Source organism: Heloderma suspectum, chromosome 3 (assembly GCF_057233095.1).
Source record: "Heloderma suspectum isolate Gila_16-S chromosome 3, 16-S_ref, whole genome shotgun sequence".
NCBI lineage: Eukaryota > Metazoa > Chordata > Lepidosauria > Squamata > Helodermatidae > Heloderma > Heloderma suspectum.
This window is the reverse complement of record NC_139460.1, coordinates 4,445,375-4,462,497: the sequence shown is the minus strand read 5'-3', so window position 1 is coordinate 4,462,497 and position 17,123 is coordinate 4,445,375. Positions and strand designations below refer to the sequence as shown.

Genomic DNA, 17,123 nt, shown 5'->3' with positions numbered 1-17,123 from the left:
GTGTCGCTTGTTCTGTGTGCGTCTCTGCCGCCGCCGCCGCCGCGCATTTCTGTGCCTTCGACGTGTCCCTCCAGCCTGCGCCCAGGCTCCTCCGCCTTCGAACGCCGCGCGCGCCCGTGCCGCAGGCTGAGAAACGAACGCGCGCGGCCTCCCGTGCTCGCCCAGGGGCTCCTGCGGGGGGCTGTCGTTCCCCCCACCCCCAAATGAGGACACACGGTAGCATACGAGATTAGGGGTCACAGCCTCGTTTAACTTTAAAGCAGTAGCCCCCCCAGCCCGCCTTCCGGGAAACGGGTGCCTCGTGGCGGGCCGCGCCCCGCGGCAGGCGCTTGCGGCGAGCCCCCGCACCACGCTCAACCCGGGCCGCCGCCAGAAGGCTCGCCCCCCGCCCGAGGGCCACCCCGCTTTTGCTGGCGCGCCCCCCGCTCTCGGGATGGGCAAATGATGCCGCTGCCCAGGAGAAGGGCGCGCAACGGCGCCCGCCCTCTCGGACGGGCTTTGTTCCGCGCGGCGGCCCTCGGGATGCGTCGGACCGCGCCTCCCAGGAGCCCGCGCCCCGCCGGCTGGGGCGGGTGGAGTTGCGGCCCAACCCGGCCGCGAGGGCCGCCGCCGTAGCGGAAGGCGGTTCGGGGAGGCGGAGCAGAAGCTCGCGGGGATTCCCCTCCGGCCCCGCCAGCCGGGCGGCGACGTCACAGGGAGCTCCCCGCCTCCGGCCCAGGGCCGCCTCGCCTCGCCCGGCCCGGCCCGCGCCGCCGCCATGGCCGAGAGCAGCAGGTTGCGGCGCCGCTGCTGGAAGCGGCACATCGTCCGGCAGCTGCAGCAGCGCGACCGGGCGCAGAAGGCGCTTTTCCGGGACCTGGCGCAGGCCTGTGAGTGGGGGCGCGCTCCGCGGCTTCCCGGCGGCTCGGCCCGCTTCCGCGCCGGGGACCGCGCCCGGGAAGAGCGCCCAGCGAGCGTGTGCAGAGCGCCGCCTCGCTGCCAGCGGCGGGCCCCGTGCCCGCCCGCGCGCGCGCTTGGCGGCGGCGGAGCTGCGCGTGCGCGTGGCGGTGCGGGGGGAGGCGCCGGCGGTCTCGCCGCCCGGACGGGCGCAGCTCGCCCGGGAGCATCGCGCGCGCGACGCGTGAGAGAGCAGCAGCGCCGAGGGCGCCCCGGGCCCGCGCGGCCCGCCCTGCAGAGCCGTCGCGCTCCCGCCGAGGAGTCTCCACTGAGGCGGCGCCGTGGCCGCGGCAGAGCCCGGGCAGGCTCCCGGCGCCACTTCGGGGCGAGCGCGCGGCCCGCGGCGGCCCCGTTCGCCGGCCTCTGACCGCACCGGCGGCCCCTCCCGTGCGCGTGCGCGTGCTCCGGGCGGGGCCCAGAGGCGGCGGCCCCGCGCGCCCGCCCCGCGGCAGGGCGCCGCGCCTGCGCGCCTCCGCTCATCTCCGCGGGGCGCGACAGGGGAGGGCCGCGCCCGCGCGCCTTTCCGCCGCTTTTTGCCTTGGATGCGCAGGAGCCCCGGGATGCCGCGAAGAGGAGCGTTGCTTGGGAAGCAGCTCCGCAGGGCTGCCGGTGCTTCTCCCGGCCCCACCTCCTGTGCCTTTAACGGCAGCTTGACCCGCAGGGACGGGCAGCATCCAGCCGCCGTGTTCTGCTAACGCGAAGTACGCGGCGGCGCCGGAGTTGCGCTTCGAGGCCCCGCAGGCTGGTGCGACGTGCGTTGCGTTCGCGAAATGGCGTGCAGGCTGCTGCCCATGAGCAGCTGGCCGCCGTGCCAGGAAGACTTTCCCCCGATGATTCCTGCGGACGAGGCTCCCACAAGGCACAGAAGCGGGCAGGGCAGTTCCTTGCTGGCAATAGCCCGACTTACATAGTGACGAGAAGAAAATCGTTGGGGACAAAATTATTTTTTTTAGCAGTACTGCCTTTTTATGCATGCAAGGGCTATATGCATTAAACAAAGGCATGTTGATCTGAGAGGACTATTCTGCAACGACCAGAGTTAGTTCTGCATGCCTCTTACAGTTTACTTGTCTAATTAAGCATTAGATTGCACACACGCACACATGCACACACATATATATTAAATTTGCATCTCAGCCTCTTTCCTCTGAGGAGCTCAGGGCATCATTATCTCCACTTTTTAATTCTATGTATTTTTGTGATTTTTAAGCTGCTTTCCTGCAGATGCCAAGGGTTCCGCTTGTGTTCTGCCTGATTCATCCCCGTGTGATTTCTTGGTTCCTCAGTGTCTAGGGTGCCGTGTGGGGAGATCTTTAGAATGCTTGGACTGCGCTATTGGCTTGTTTCGTTTGTGCTTCCTTCCCGGGAAGGGTCTGCTTGTAAGAACAAGTCAGGAGTGCTGGGGAAAGGATCTTTTCATGCTGCAAATCACCGCAGGCCACCTCCACCAATGAGCGACCTTCTAAGTAGCACTTGTATTCCTGGCAGCCAGCCCCCACTCCCCAGGGGATGCTGAGGACGGGCTTCCTGCTGTCCCTTGTGGCAAACTAAGGGATGGCTGAAACAGGTGTGTTATACTCACAGGGTTCAACATAGCTCCACCCACCGCAGGCAGCCCATTGGTCCCCCTAGGCCAAGCCTTGCCTCTAGGATCATAGGAAGCTGCCCTGAACTACAGGGCCGGCCCTACCATGAGGCAGAGTTAGGCAGTCACCTCAGCCGGCAGATGCTGGGAGGCGGCAGCAGCAAGGTGTTGGAGAACAGAGCTGTGTGTCATGCAGCCTGCCCTGCCTGCACTGCGCCCTGAGCTGCCCTGCTACCTTCAGGTGCAGTGGGAGATGCTGCGCCACCCCCAGTCTTCAAGTACGGTTCAACGGCCGGCCCAGCTGGCTTTTCTGCATGCTGCTGTGCTTTGTCTCAGGCAGCAAAGTGTCTTGGGCCAGCCCTGCTACACTAAATCGGGCCCACCTCTGATCTGTCTCGCTCAGGATTGCACGCTGACTAGCAGTGGGTTTCAGGCAGGAGTCTTTCCAAGCATGGCGGGGCGATGCCAGAGCTTGGGCTGGGATCTCTGGCATGCCCAGCAGGCGCCGTGTCCCTGAGCTACAGCCCTTCCACATACAAATGCACTGAAAATACACAGGGGGGAGGGCGGGCCTTGCACGGCACTGATGATAGATGCCCACCTGAGAAGTATCAAAAACTATGAATGGATAAAATGTCTGAGTTAAATTATGTTTTATTTATTCAGAAGATTTGCACCATTTAGAGTGCAATCCTATGCATGCTTAGACAGGAAAAGTTGTGAGACTTTTCTATCTAAACATGCATAGGATGTTGACGTCTGGGCTTCATGGCAGCTTGCAAATGTGTGTGAACAAGCATGTGTGCAGCCTTGGCAGAGGCAGCTTCCACGTGTGCACCTTCCGGCGCAGAGCACCAGGACAGGCTGTCCCGCTCCTTGCTGGAGATCTGCTTGGGTTCTGTCTGCCTTGGCGGCAGGACAAAGAGCAGTTCCTCGCAGAGGCTGCTGTTCTCCAGCGGCGGAGCAGATAGCGATGTCCCGGTCAGGAGACCAGGGCTGCTTCCCACAGTTCTCCCCACAGGCAGCTGACGCGATGTCAGTTAGAAACATCCAGTGCAGTCTGTCCAGGTTGTCCCCCTTACATCCTTTGGGGATTAACAGAGTTTGGACTTTCCTTTGGCCTCGCCTGACCTGAAGTGAGAGAACAAGTGGGACGTGTCTTGGAGACCAAACTGAGTGATATCAGTAGCTCCCAGACTTGTAACTCCCTTGCTGATTTATGGTTAGGGACTTGGGGAATAACTAGCAGACCCAGCCGCAAACTCATTTCCAGGGTTCCCAGCGAAGCCATTATAAGGTCTGTTGTGTTAAGGCTCTGGATAAATTGTTCTGGCAACTTCCAGCTATTTAAGGAGATTACTCTTTCGTTGTTCCTTTTTATAATTCTGTCCTTTGCTCCTAGGCTAGTGTCCTGTTGGACCTCTGTGGAGAGGGCTGCCTGCTATTTATCGTTACTGTATTATTCTGGCAGGCATTTTATAGTTGGTTTTCCTTGGCCGGGGGTTTTGCTCTTATTTATTTATTCATTCATTCATTCATTCATTCATTTCATTTCTATACAGCCCAATAGCCGAAGCTCTCTGGGCGGTTCACAAAAATTAAAACCAAACAACACACAATAAAACAATTTAAAATATACAGAACATTAAAACCACAATATAACAATACAACCACAATAAAACCTAGCAGCAGTGCAGGAGTTTAAAATACAGATTTAAAACAGCAAAGATAAAAATTTAGAAAGCTAAAATGCTAAAATGCCTGGGAAAGTAAAAAGGTCTTCACCTGGCGCCAAAAGGAATACAATGTAGGCGCCAGGCGAACCTCACTAGGGAGCTCATTCCAGAGCCGTGGTGCTACAACAGAAAAAGCCCTCCTCCTAGTAGCCACCCGCCTCTTCTGCACCTAGTGTTTCCTTTCTTGCCGGTTTGATATATTTATGTAGTTTTGTTTGTATCTAAGATATTGTGAGCTGCCTTGAGTGTAAATTCCACTTAGAAAGGAGCTCTTCATGTGCAACATTTAAGAGACTGCATATCAACCTGACATCTATCCTTACTTTGGAATGTGCTGCCATCATTATAAAATACCTAGCAAGATGCATCTGTCGTGTTCCCCAGCCTTGACCTGCCCCCTGGCTCCGACGAGGACTCAGAGGCAGAGGAGACCCCCTCCATTAGTCCAATCCCTGCTAGGCCAGGGCCTCCCAGGCCAGAGCATGTGCCTCTACCTGACTCCTCTGATGCAGAACACACTTGCCCATTGCAGCCCTCTCCCCCCCACGCACCCCGTAGGAGCCCGTGGCTACAAATCAGGCAGTAGCCCTTTAAGGAACAAGCCACTTCTCTGAGGGGGTGGAGTTAACTGCAGGGCTTGAGCTGCTGGCCTTTATAAGGCTTCAGAAAGCCCCTGACTGTCCCTGGGTGAACGTTCCCCTTGCTTGAGTCTCAGCTAACTGGGAGCTGGCCAAGGTCCCGGAAGACCCTGCCTGGTCTAACTTGCCTGGCTGTTCAGCACCCTTCAACTGGACCGGCCTTGTCTCGACCGGCCTGGACGTGACCAGACCCGCCCTGGCTCGCCAGGCCCTTGCCTGTGCGTGCCTTGCTGGTTTTAGCACCTCTGGGTCCTTGAGCCAAGTTGGACAGGGCAGAATCTACCACCACTTTTTGTTATTTATTTAAAAACACGTTAAAAGAACGAATTAATGTGAACAGGTTGTGACAGCCACCATCTCATTTAGTTTGCTGAAGGCATGAAGGCTGTTGTGATGTATTGTACATGGGGTGGCCTTTAAAAACAGCTCAGGAATGGTGTTGCTCTGGAATCGGGCTGCAAGATTATTGTGCTCTGAGTGTCTCTTTCAGTGGAGGCTGGGGGCTCTGATGTCCGTGGGGCAGGGAATCCGCTCTAGGTTTCAATCAGAACCAGTCAGAACTCTAAAGGAGCTATCCAAGGTAACGGCTCCCGGGTTTCAGAACGCCCTTCCTAGGGAGGCTCACCTGGCACCATCTGAAAAGACTGTTCTCTGCCTGCGATCTTCATAAAATTCCTGCCAGGCACAGTAAACAATACGGGGCTACATGGACCAGTGATCTGAGCAAGGCTGAGGCATCTCTGTGTGTTCACAGGGAAAAACATCTTGTGAAATACTCCACTGCAGTATGAAGACCTTACAAGATACATTCACTCCAACCCTGTATCATAAAAGAATCCTTTCAACCCGTGAATCAAATCACATCACTCGTAAGAGCCGTCACAGCTTTATTTGACTGTGTGTGAAATTCACCTTGCTAAAGGCAGGAAGGGGGTTGCCCCCAATTTCAAAACGAATTAGCAGAGGCCATAATGTTGTGAAGAACTAAATCACCCGCAAGTTGAAGGTGTGAGGCAGCAACTTATAAACAACACGATTTCTTACATGAAACTATCTAAATTCAGAATCTATATTAGGTGAATACCATTATTAGGTGAATTCAAAGGCCACAGAAATATGCAAGCGTTTGAACTCTCCAGATCTCTTCACCAGGTAAAATGTAACAAAAAGCAAGGGGTGGGGGTGGAGGAAAGAGAAAGGCTGACCTGATGTTGAAGTCATGAAGTCTGCGTGGTCAGAGTCTTAAGATGGAAAGTGGGAGGAGGGGTTGCAGACCAGGTGATGTGATGGTTTCTGGTTGTACTGTAAATATAAAGTCCAGTTTTTATTCAGAACTATCTTCATCCTTGGGTGGAATGCACAGGTCCCTTATTCCCCACCTCCTCCTTGCCTGATGAAGAGATCTGGAGGTCTCAAACGTTTGCACTGTTAGCCTAATAAAGGTATTTCGCTTTTGGATTTTTTCTTTGGTCCCTTTGCTTCTTGTGCAATTTAAATCCAAAATAGCTCAGTAAATTCAGATCACACCATGGTGAAGGAAGCTTAGCTATGGTCTGGGTGACCCACGCAAGCCATAGTGTGTGATCGCGCGGCATACCAGAGTCGGAAACTATTGTCTGAAGAGGTTTTGCAATTGATCGTTTGAGCCAAGTATGGTTTGGCATGATGTCTGAGTTAACAAACTAGAGGACTGGCTGTTTCTCTGCCTCTGTAGACCACTGCACCTTGAGAGAAGGTGCCTCTGCAATCCCCTAGGGCCAAACCAGACTGTGTTCCAGGAGATCCATTAGCATCTCCATGGGAGTGCTGTGTATGGGGGAGAGTGTTTAACCCTTTCCATCCATGCCCTCTCCCCAGTGGAAATTGCCCCCTTCCCTTGAATCTGCGGTTAGCTCCCTGATGCGAAAAAGATAGCAAAAGCTTTTGTGTGGGAGATAGTTGACATAGAGGAACAGGTGAAATACCTTCTCTGAAAGTATTGCCTCCCCAGTCTTCAAACATCTCTGCAGAGCTGCTGATTAACAAAACAGAAACCACAGGAGATTTGTGATTAGCATCCCCGCCTCCCGTCTGGTTTGGCCTTGACTCTTGTGTGCAGCAGTCCTCTTCATCAAGGGTCTCTTTGTTTTTCATCCATATAAAAAACTACATGTGCGGAAAACCCCATAAATTACATGATCATGTCTTCAAATGGAGGACTTACTCAATATGTATAGTCTCTTATTGGATTAATAAATGACGTTGGCTGGCAGTAAGAAGCAGTGACTCTTGGCAACAAAGAATAGTGGTCACAACTGGAATGCCCCATGAACACATTTCCTGTTTGTGCTAAATCTCTGGGTGTATTTGCTGGTAATGCGATTCCTCCTTCTCCCAAATACAATGTATTTCTTTCTGTTGCCTTCTCATAGGAAAAAAACGTTATTTATTTTAGAGTGAATATTTTTCTTTCATGTATATATCAGATGAAAGGATCAAATAAGAGGATGGAATTTGGTGGGGCCTGGTGGCTCCGATGTCAGTGGGGCGGTGAATCTGCTGCGGGTTCCAGTCAGAACTCTAAAGGGGCTATCCAACATGTGGAAGCGCCTTGGATAGCTCCTTTGGAGTGCTGACTGGTTCTGACTGAAACCCAGAGGGGATTCACCTCCCCCCCACTGACACTGGAGCCACCAGCCCCCACTGATGGAATTCCCTTCCTCTGCCTGGGGCCCCAAAGAGTTGCTGCCAGACAGAGTGGACAGGGCTAGACAGCCAGGTTCTGCATATGGTGGCTTTGTATGTTCTGACAGATGACACAATAATTTGAAGAGGGTCCATCGTGCACAGGGGCAGATCACACACTCTGCATCTAGAACAGGGCTTCAGAACCTCAGGCTTGGGGGCCAAATCTGGCCCAGTGAGGGGCCCAGGCTGCTGTGCCCTCTTTCCTGGGCCCCTCCCTCTTTTGCTCCACCATTGATTAGTTGTTTCCCGGCTTTTGTGCCGTTTTCTCCCCATTCTGAAAAGTTAAGATGCCTCTCCTAAAGCTTAGTTACTGACAGGAAGAGCCTGAAGCTGAAGCATGGTGGTATTTTTGGCCCCTCCCTATTTGCCATTGCCCATGCCCACCAGTGACCTGCAGCCCCCAAGAGCTTCTCAGAAATGGAATTCAGCCCTCAGGCTAAAAGAGGTTGAACACTCCTGATGTAGAGGGTTCAAGGTCCAAGCCCTGGCATCTTCATGTAAAGTGGATCTCCAGTAACATGGTGAGACTTTAATATGGGTTAACATGTTCCTAGGGATGTTGGAGAAATCTGCAACAGAACCAAATGAGTTTGGATTTTGATGAATCCAACCAGTGGATTCTACAGCCGAGCAGTCTTTCCCCTTTCGGGTGGATTTTGCGGACAGTTTTCTAACTTTCCTGATTTTGCACAAATTTGAACGTAGAAAAATATGCAAAAAATAAAAAACCCACCAAAAATGTGCATTTCCCCCATAGCCTAAAGTGTGAAAATGCACATTTGGGGGGATTTTTGTGCATTTTGGGAGACATTGCACATTTTCACCTGTGCAAATTTGTGCAATTGTGCAAATTCAGAAACAAAAAAATCCAATTCTGCGGATGGGAGGATGATGGAATGAAGGGCACCTGACAATCCATGAAACAAAAACAGAGTGAATTTTACACAGTCCCTATATCCTACACGTTCCCTCTGAATAGCTGGTTCTTCTGGGCGCTTCTGCTGATCATCTTAAGAACATAAGAACATAAAAGAGCCCTGCTGGATCAGACCAAGGGTCCATCTAGTGGAGCATTCTGTTCACACAGCTGTTGACCAGGAACCCACAAGCAGGACATGAGTGCAACTGCACCCTCCCACCCATATTCCCCAGCAACTGGTGTTGTTGTTGTTCAGTCGTTAAGTCATGTCCGGCTCTTCGTGACCCCATGGACCATAGCACGCCAGGCCTTCCTGTCCTCCACTCTCTCCCGGAGTGTGCTCAAGTCCATATTCATTGCAACGGTGATGCTATCTAGCCATCTCATCCTCTACTGTCCCCTTCTCCTTTTGCCTTCAGTCTTTCCCAGCATCAGGGTCTTTTCCAGGGAGTTTTCTCTTCACATTAGGTGGCCAAAATGTTTCAGCTTCAGTCTCTGTCCTTCGAATGAGCAGTCAGGGTTGATTTCCTTTAGGATGGACTGATTTGACCTCCTTGCAGTCCAGGGGGCTCTTAGGAGTCTTCTCCAGCACCACAGTTCGAAAGCATCGATTATTTTGCGCTCAGCCTTCCTTACAGTCCAGCTCTCACAGTCATATGTTGCTACTGGGCTGTCTAGGTTGGCCATAGCTTTCCTCCCAAGGAGCAAGCGACTTTTAATTTCATGGCTACAGTCACCGTCTGCGGGAATCTTGGAGCCCAAGAAAATAAAATCTGTCACTGCTTCCATTTCTTCCCCTTCTATATGCCAGGAAGTGATGGGGCCAGATGCCATGATCTTCGTTTTTTTAATGTTGAGTTTCAAACCAGCTTTTGCACTCTCCTCTTTCACCCTCAACAAGAGGCTCTTTAGATCCTCTTCGCTTTCTGCCATTAGGGTGGTATCGTCTGCGTATCTGAGGTTGTTGATAATTCTCCCAGCAATCTTAATTCCGACCTGTGATTCATCCAACCGGGCGATTCTCATGATGTACTCTGTATAGAAGTTAAATAAGCAGGGCGACAATATGCAGCCTTGTCGTACTCCTTTCCCAACTTTGAACCACTCGGTTGTTCCATGTCTGGTTCTTACTGTTGCTTCTTGACCCTCGTACAGGTTTCTCAGGAGACAGGTAAGATGGTCTGGTACTCCCATCACTTTAAGAATTTGCCACAGTTTGTTGTGATCCACACAATCAAAGGCTTTAGCGTAGTCAATGAAGCAGAAATAGACGTTTTTCTGGAATTCTCTTGCTTTCTCCATGATGCAGCAAATGTTGGCGATTTGATCTCTAGTTCCTCTGCCTCTTCGAAACCCAGCTTGTACTTCCGGTAGTTCTTGGTTCACATGCTGCTGAAGCCTAGCTTGTAGGATTTTGAGCATCACCTTGCTGGCATGTGAAATGAGCGCAATTGTGCGGTAGTTTGAACACTCTTTGGCATTGCCCTTTGGAACTGGAATGTAAACTGACCTTTTCCAGTCTTGTGGCCACTGTTGAGTCTTCCAGATTTGTTGGCATATTGAATGCAGCACTTTAACAGCATCATCTTTTAGGATTTTAAATAGCTCGGCTGGAATACTGTCATCTCCGCTAGCTTTGTTGTTACTAATGCTTTCTAAGGCCCACTTGACTTCACTCTCTAGGATGTCCGGCTCAAGTTCAGTGACCGCGCTATCATGGCTATCAGGGACATTCAGATCTTTCCTGTATAGTTCTTCTGTGTATTCTTGCCACCTCTTCTTAATCTCATCTGCTTCTGTTAGGTCCCTGCCTTCTTTGTCCTTTATCATGCCCGTCTTTGCACAAAACGTTCCCTTGAGATCTCCGATTTTCTTGAAGAGATCTCTAGTCTTTCCCATTCTGTTGTTTTCCTCGATTTCTTTGCATTGTTCATTTAAGAAGGCCTTCTTGTCTCTCCTTGCTATTCTCTGGAACTCTACATTCAGTTGAGTATATCTTCCGCTTTCTCCCTTGCTTTTCGCTTCCCTTCTTTCGTGAGCTACTTGTAAAGCCTCATCAGACAGCCACTTTGCTTTCTTGCATTTCTTTTTCTTTGGGATGGATTTCGTTGCTGCCTCCTGAACAATGTTAGGGACCTCCGTCCATAGTTCCTCAGGCACTCTGTCTATCAGGTCTAATCCCTGAAATCTATTCCTCACCTCCACTGTATATTCATAAGGGATATGATTTGGGTCATACCTGAATGGTTTAGTGGTTTTCCCTATGTTCTTCAATTTAAGCCGAAATTTTGCAACAAGAAGCTCATGATCTGAGCCACAGTCAGCTCCAGGTCTTGTTTTTACTGACTGTATGGAGCTTCTCCATCTTTGGCTGCATAATCAATCTGGTTTCAATATTGACCATCTGGTGAGGTCCATGTGTAGAGTCACCTCTTGTGCTGTTGGAAAAGAGTGTTTGCTATGATCAGCGTGTTCTCCTGGCAAAACTCTATTAGCTTTTGTCCTGCTTCATTTTGTACACCAAGGCCATGCCTGCCTGTTATCCCAGTGATTTCTTGACTTCCTACTTTAGCATTCCAATCCCCTATGATGAAGAGGACATCTTTTTTGGGTGTTAGTTCTAGAAGGTGTTGTAAGTCTTCATAGAACCGATCAACCTCAGCCTCTTCGTCATCAGTGGTTAGGGCATAGACTTGAATTACTGTGATGTTGACTGGTTTGCCTTGGATTCGTACTGAGATCATTCTATCGTTTTTGAGATTGTACCCCAGTACTGCTTTTCCCACCCTTTTGTTGACTATGAGTGCTACTCCATTTCTTCTAAGGGATTCTTGCCCACAGTAGTAGATATGATGGTCACCTGAATTAAATTTGCCCATGCCTGTCCATTTTAGTTCGCTGATTCCCAAGATTTCGATGTTCAGTCTTGCCATCTCATGTTTGACCACCTCCAGCTTGCCTTGATTCATTGATCTGACATTCCAGGTTCCTAAACAATATTGTTCTTTACAGCATCGACTTTCTTTTCACCACCAGACACATCCACAGCTGAGTGTCTTTTCTAGGGATGGCAGAGAATTCCGCCCCCCGAAATCTGTGGCGGAACGGCCTGCCACCCCCCCGCCCCCCTGCGGACACCCCCCCCCCCGGGACGAGACTTACCTGGGGCGGATCTTCCGGGCGGCAGCGGCTCCAGCGGCGGTGGCTGGTCTTCCGACCGGCTGCCGCCACCACCATTTGCAGGTGTGTGTTGTTGTTTTTTACAGAGACATGATAGGCTACATAAGTTTTTACATAGCCTAAAACATCTGGGTAAAAAAAAAAAAGGCGTACGCAAATGGCGGCAGCTACAGCCGCCACCATTTGCGTACGACTTTTGTTTTTTTTACCCAGACGTTTTAGGCTACGTAAAAACTTACGTAGCCTAAAACGACTGGGTAAAAAAAAAAAAAAAGGCGTCAGCTATGCTATTTGCATTCCCCTTATTTTCGCCGTCTTAGTCTATGTAAATATTTATGTAGGCTAAGATGGCCCAAACTAAGGAACACAAATGGCGGCGGCCATAGCTGCTGCCATTTGCGTACACGGGTTTTGTTTTTTTTCCCCCAGAGCCCTCCGTGGCCGGAAATCCGGCTGCGGACGGCTCTGGCCTGGCTGGCTGCTCTGCAGAGCTGCCGCGGAGCACAGCCAGCTGCGAAGGATTCTGGGGTGGAGGATCGGGGTGAGGGACAGAACGCCTCCCCCCCCCCATAAACATAATCCGCGAAAGGTAAGTGACTTTTGTACATCCCTACTTTCAGCTTTGGCCCACCCGCTTCACTCTTTCTGGCGCTACTTGGAAATTCCCTCTGCTCTTCCCCAGTAGTATATTGGACACCTTCCGACCTGAGGGGCTCATCTTCCAGCGTCATCTCTTTTAGCCTTGTGATATGTTCCATGGGGTTTTCTTGGCAAGAATACTGGAGTGGGTTGCCATTTCCTTCTCCAGTGGACCACATTTTGTCAGAACTCTGCCATGACCTGTCCGTCTTGGGTGGCCCTGCACGGCATAGCTTATGGCTTCACTGAGCTATGCAAGCCCCTTTGCCGCAACAAGGCAGTGATTCATGAAGATCCACATCTCCCCTTTTTCCAAGCTAAACAGTCCCAACTGTTGTAACCTTTTTTAGGGGAGATGCTCCAGCCCCTTGATCATCTGAGTTGCCCTTTTCTGCACTTTTTCCAGCTCTACAATACCATTTTTTTGGTGTGGTGACCAGAACTGTACACAGTATTCCAAGTGTGGTTGCACCATAGATTTGTATAGGGGCAGTGTGATATTGGCAGTTTTATTTTCAAATCCATTTCTAATTATGGCTGACATGGATTTTGCCTTTTTACAGTGGTCACACTGGGTTGACATCTTCATTGAGCTGTCCACCACAACCTTAAGATCTCTTTCCTGGTCAGTCACTGCTAGCTCAGATCCCATCAGGTTATACTTGAAGTTGGGATTTTTTGCCCCAACGTGCGTCACTTTACACTTGCTTACATTGAACTGCATTTGCTATTTAGATGCCCATTCTCCCAGTTTGGAGAGATCCTTTTGGAGTTCTTCACAATCCCTTTTTGTTTGAACCACCCTAAATAATTTGGTGTCATCAGCAAACTTGACTACTTCACTGCTCACTAATTCCAGATCATTTATGAGCAGGTTGAAAAGCATTGCTCCTAATACAGATCCCTGTGGGACCCCACTATTTACTTCCCTCCACTGGGAGAATTTACCAATTATTCCCACTCTCTGCTTTCTGTTGTTTAACCAGTTACTGGTCCATAAGAGGACCTGCCCTCTTATTCTGTGACTGCCAAGTTTTCTCAGGAGTCTTTGGTGAGGAACTTTGTCAAAAGCCTTTTGGAAGTCCAAGTAAACAATGTCTACCAGATCACCCCTGTCTACATGTTTATTGACACTCTCAAAGAACTCTAAAAGTTAGTGAGACAGGACTTACCTTTGTGGAAGCCATGTTGATTCTTTTTCAGCAGGGCTTGTCCTTCTATCTGCTTACTAATTTATCTTTAATAATGCCTTCAACCAATTTACCCAGAACAGATGTTAAGCTAACCAGCCTGTAATATCCCAGATCCCCCCCCCCCCGGATCCCTTTTTGAAAATTGGTGTTAGGTTGGCCATCTTCCAGTCCTCTGGTATAGAGGCTGATCTTAGGGACATGTTGCATATTTTGGTTAGAAGATCAGCAATTTCATATTTGAGTTCTCTGAGAATTCTAGGATGGATACCATCTGGGCCTGGTGATTTATTTGTGTTCAATTTATCAATAAGGTTGAGAACATCTTCTTTTGTTACCACTATTTGCCTCAGTTCCTCAGACTCCCTTCCTGAAAACATCACTTCAGGCACAGGTATCTGTCCTATATCTTCTGCAGTGAAGACGGATGAGAAGAATTCATTCAGCCTCTCTGCAATCTCCTCCTCCTCCTTCAGTACTCCTTTAACTCCATTGTCATCCAACACTCCAGCTGCCTCCCTAGCTGGTTTCCTGCTTCTGATATATTTAAAGAATTCTTTTTTGTTGACCTTGACTTAGCGATATGCTCCTCAAAATGCTTGTTTGCATCTCTTATTGTCTGCTTGCATCGCCTTTGTGTGAGCTTGTGCTGCCTTTTGTTTTCCTCACTTGGTCAAGTCAGGGCTTCCATTTTCTGAAGGAAGCTCTCTTTTCTCGAATAGCCCCATTAACACTGCTCATTAACCATGTCAGCAGCCTCTTGGACTTGGTGCTGCCTCTCCTAACCTGTGGTATACATTTTAGCTGGGCTTCTGTTATTGTGGTTTTGAGTAACCTCCAAGCATTCTGAAGGGACTGAATCCTCTTGGCTCCCCCTTTTAACTTGCTTTTCACCAGTTCCCTCATTTTTGAGAAGTTTCCTCTTTTGAAGTCAAATGCGACTGTGCTGGACTTCCTGGGCACTTTTCTGCTTAAATATATATTAAACCTGATAGCACTGTGATCACTGTTTCCAAGTGGTTCAGCAACACTTGCGTCTCGTGCTCGGTCCTGGGCAACACCACTTAGGATTAAATCCAGGGTCACCTCCCCTCTGGTCAGTTCCATGACCAACTGTTCTAGGGCACCATCGTTTAGGGCATTGAGAAATTTAACCTCTTTGTCATGGCTGGAATGTGCATTTCTCCCATCAGTGTGTGTGTGTGTGTGGGGGGGGTAACTGAAGTCGCCCATTATTACAACACTTCCTTGTTTGGAGGCCTCCCTGATTTTGTTTTCCATCTCAAGGTCACTCTGAGCATTCTGGTCTGGGGGACGATAGCATGTTCCCAGCACCAAATTAGCTTTGGAGCCTGGTATTGCCACCCACAGCGCTTGTCTTCTAGGTGTTCCAGTCCGCTCGACGCTATGCCCTTTGTGACGCACAGGACAACACCCCCCTGGTACGCCCTTCCCCCTCCTTCCTGTGGAGTTCATATCCAGAGATGGCTGCATCCCACCGGTTCCCTCCGCTCCTCCCGGTTTCTTTGTTTTTACTGTGATGTTGCCGCGCCTGTTATTATCTTGCCTGTGATAAAAAAAAGGTTGCCCTCTGCTGTGGAGGCTCACAGGCGGTACATTTTCATATAGATAACATCGAACTTCTTGTGTTACAGGATGATTATGGAACTCTAGAATTTTTTGTTGACAATTCCCGTGTTACTGCATCACCTGACAAAGAAGGAGTTAATTCTTGCATTTGTCTGACCTCACCTTGACTGCTGGTCTTTGATTGTAAATGGCCTAGAGGGCCCCGATCCCCTCCTATGTGTTCCTCCCCATGTGCAAAGGTCCTCCGGAGAGGCGCTGTTGCAAGCCTCCCGCCCCCCGTTTGCAGGGGGATTTTCCAGCAGTGGCTGCTTGGCATGGAACCTTCCTCCCGCAGAACCGTACTGGGCCAGCTCCTCTCTGTCTTCTGTAGGCTGACAGAGACTGTCCTGTCTGGAGGGCGTTTTGCTCTCTTTCAAGGAAACTGAGGAACATTCTTGCTCAGTTCTGGTACGATGCAGATGTGGGGGTGGTTGGTTGCCTGTGGATTTTGTGGTGGTTCTGCAGCACAGCTTATTTTATGATACAGTGGTTTCATTGTATTTCGTATTGGTCTTTACTTCAAGCCGGTTTGGAGAGCTTTGGCTGAACATTTAAAGGAGTCCCATGTTGTGAGTTTGGGTCCAGGATGGGTCCCAGGTGTAAGGGAAGGAGAAAAATTAACAGTTTCACTTGTTCAGTCTTTTCTAGATAGGACCCACACTTTGACTAGGCTTGGCATGTTTTCTCCCCTCTCCCCCCACCTCAGCTCTTCTGCACGATTTTAAACATTGACAACAGCAATTAATTTAAGGACCCCCGCTCCACCCTCATCAAAATGATATTCCACCCCACCCCACCCGCCACTGATGAACAGGCCAGTGAGAGCCTCTTTCTTTTCCTGCCAATTCAAAGCATCGCTGATTTGTACTGCTTACAAACTAGTAGTTCAGGGAAGAGAGCATATTAAAAATTAAACTCTGCAAAAGGACATGCTGTGAAAAGAAAGCAAAAAGCTCTGGGTTGTTGTGTTTCGGTGTGCTGATCCCCCTGGAGGGGTGGGGGCAGCTGGGCAGTATTGGCCAAGGACTGCTCTCCCCAGCCGCGGCCCTCAGTCTCACCCTTCGAATGCTTCCGGTGCACCTCCTTCTCCCCTCCCTTTCCTTTATGGTTTTCTCTGCCGCCACTGAAGTGGGCCGTAAGCCCTTTGGAGCAGTGAGCTGCCTTTTTTGCTTGTGCTATTCCTGATACCACCATGTGCTTTGTTGATAGTGGATGATAATAATTTGACTGTATCTGAATTAATAGCACCATCCCAGTCTGGTGTCCTGCTATCACTAGCACAGATTCAAATTCTTACATCGCAGATCATCTTTATTCATCCCATCTCTATCACACCCTTTTGCCAAGGAGCTTAGCACAGCATATGTGGCTTTTCTTGCCATTTTGGACCCACAGCAACCCTGTACAAGAGTGATTGACCCCTGGTTGCCCAGCAAGCTTAATGGCTGAGCAGGGGCTTGAACCCAAGTGTAAAGAGGCACCAGGGACCACAAACCAGGGACTCGGGCAAGAGGCTCTTCCTTTCCCCATGGTGGCTCTTCTCCCCTCTGCTTCCCTGTAGCACCCCTGGTATAGATGGCCAGAGGGAGGTATTGCAGCGATAGGAAGCTGCCTTGGACTATGAGTGTGGGGTCAGCCTGGAGAAAATGGATAGGGAGGCATTTTTCTCCCTCTCTCATATTACTAGAACCCAAAGGGGTCCTCCCATGAAGCTGGGTGGTGGCAGATTCAGGAGAGATCAAAGGAAGTCCTTCTTCCTTTGGGGCCAGATGAACTGCATCCCAGGAGCTGGCACAAGAACTCTCAGAGCCACTGTTTATTATCTTTGAGCAATCATGGAGGGCGGGTGAAGTGCCAGATGACTGGAGGAGGGCTAATGTTGTCCCTCTCTTCAAAAAGGGCAAAAGGAGGAACCTGGGAACTACAGACCAGTCAGTCTGACAT

At 50.4% G+C, this 17,123-nt stretch overlaps 1 protein-coding gene across 2 annotated transcripts in view; it reads left to right on the top strand.

The window, feature by feature from the left end:
* The first annotated feature begins 643 nt into the window (after positions 1-643).
* The window catches only part of ATG16L2 (autophagy related 16 like 2), a 65,749-nt gene continuing 49,269 nt past the window's right edge, over positions 644-17,123 (top strand). Inside the window, exon 1 of one of the 2 annotated variants that reach the window (XM_084842327.1) lies at positions 644-869. In XM_084842327.1, the coding sequence (XP_084698453.1) occupies positions 758-869 (112 nt within the window). In that variant the 5' untranslated portion in view covers positions 644-757. The remainder of the gene's footprint in view (positions 870-17,123) is intronic. The other variant, XM_084842326.1, reaches the window with a different exon arrangement.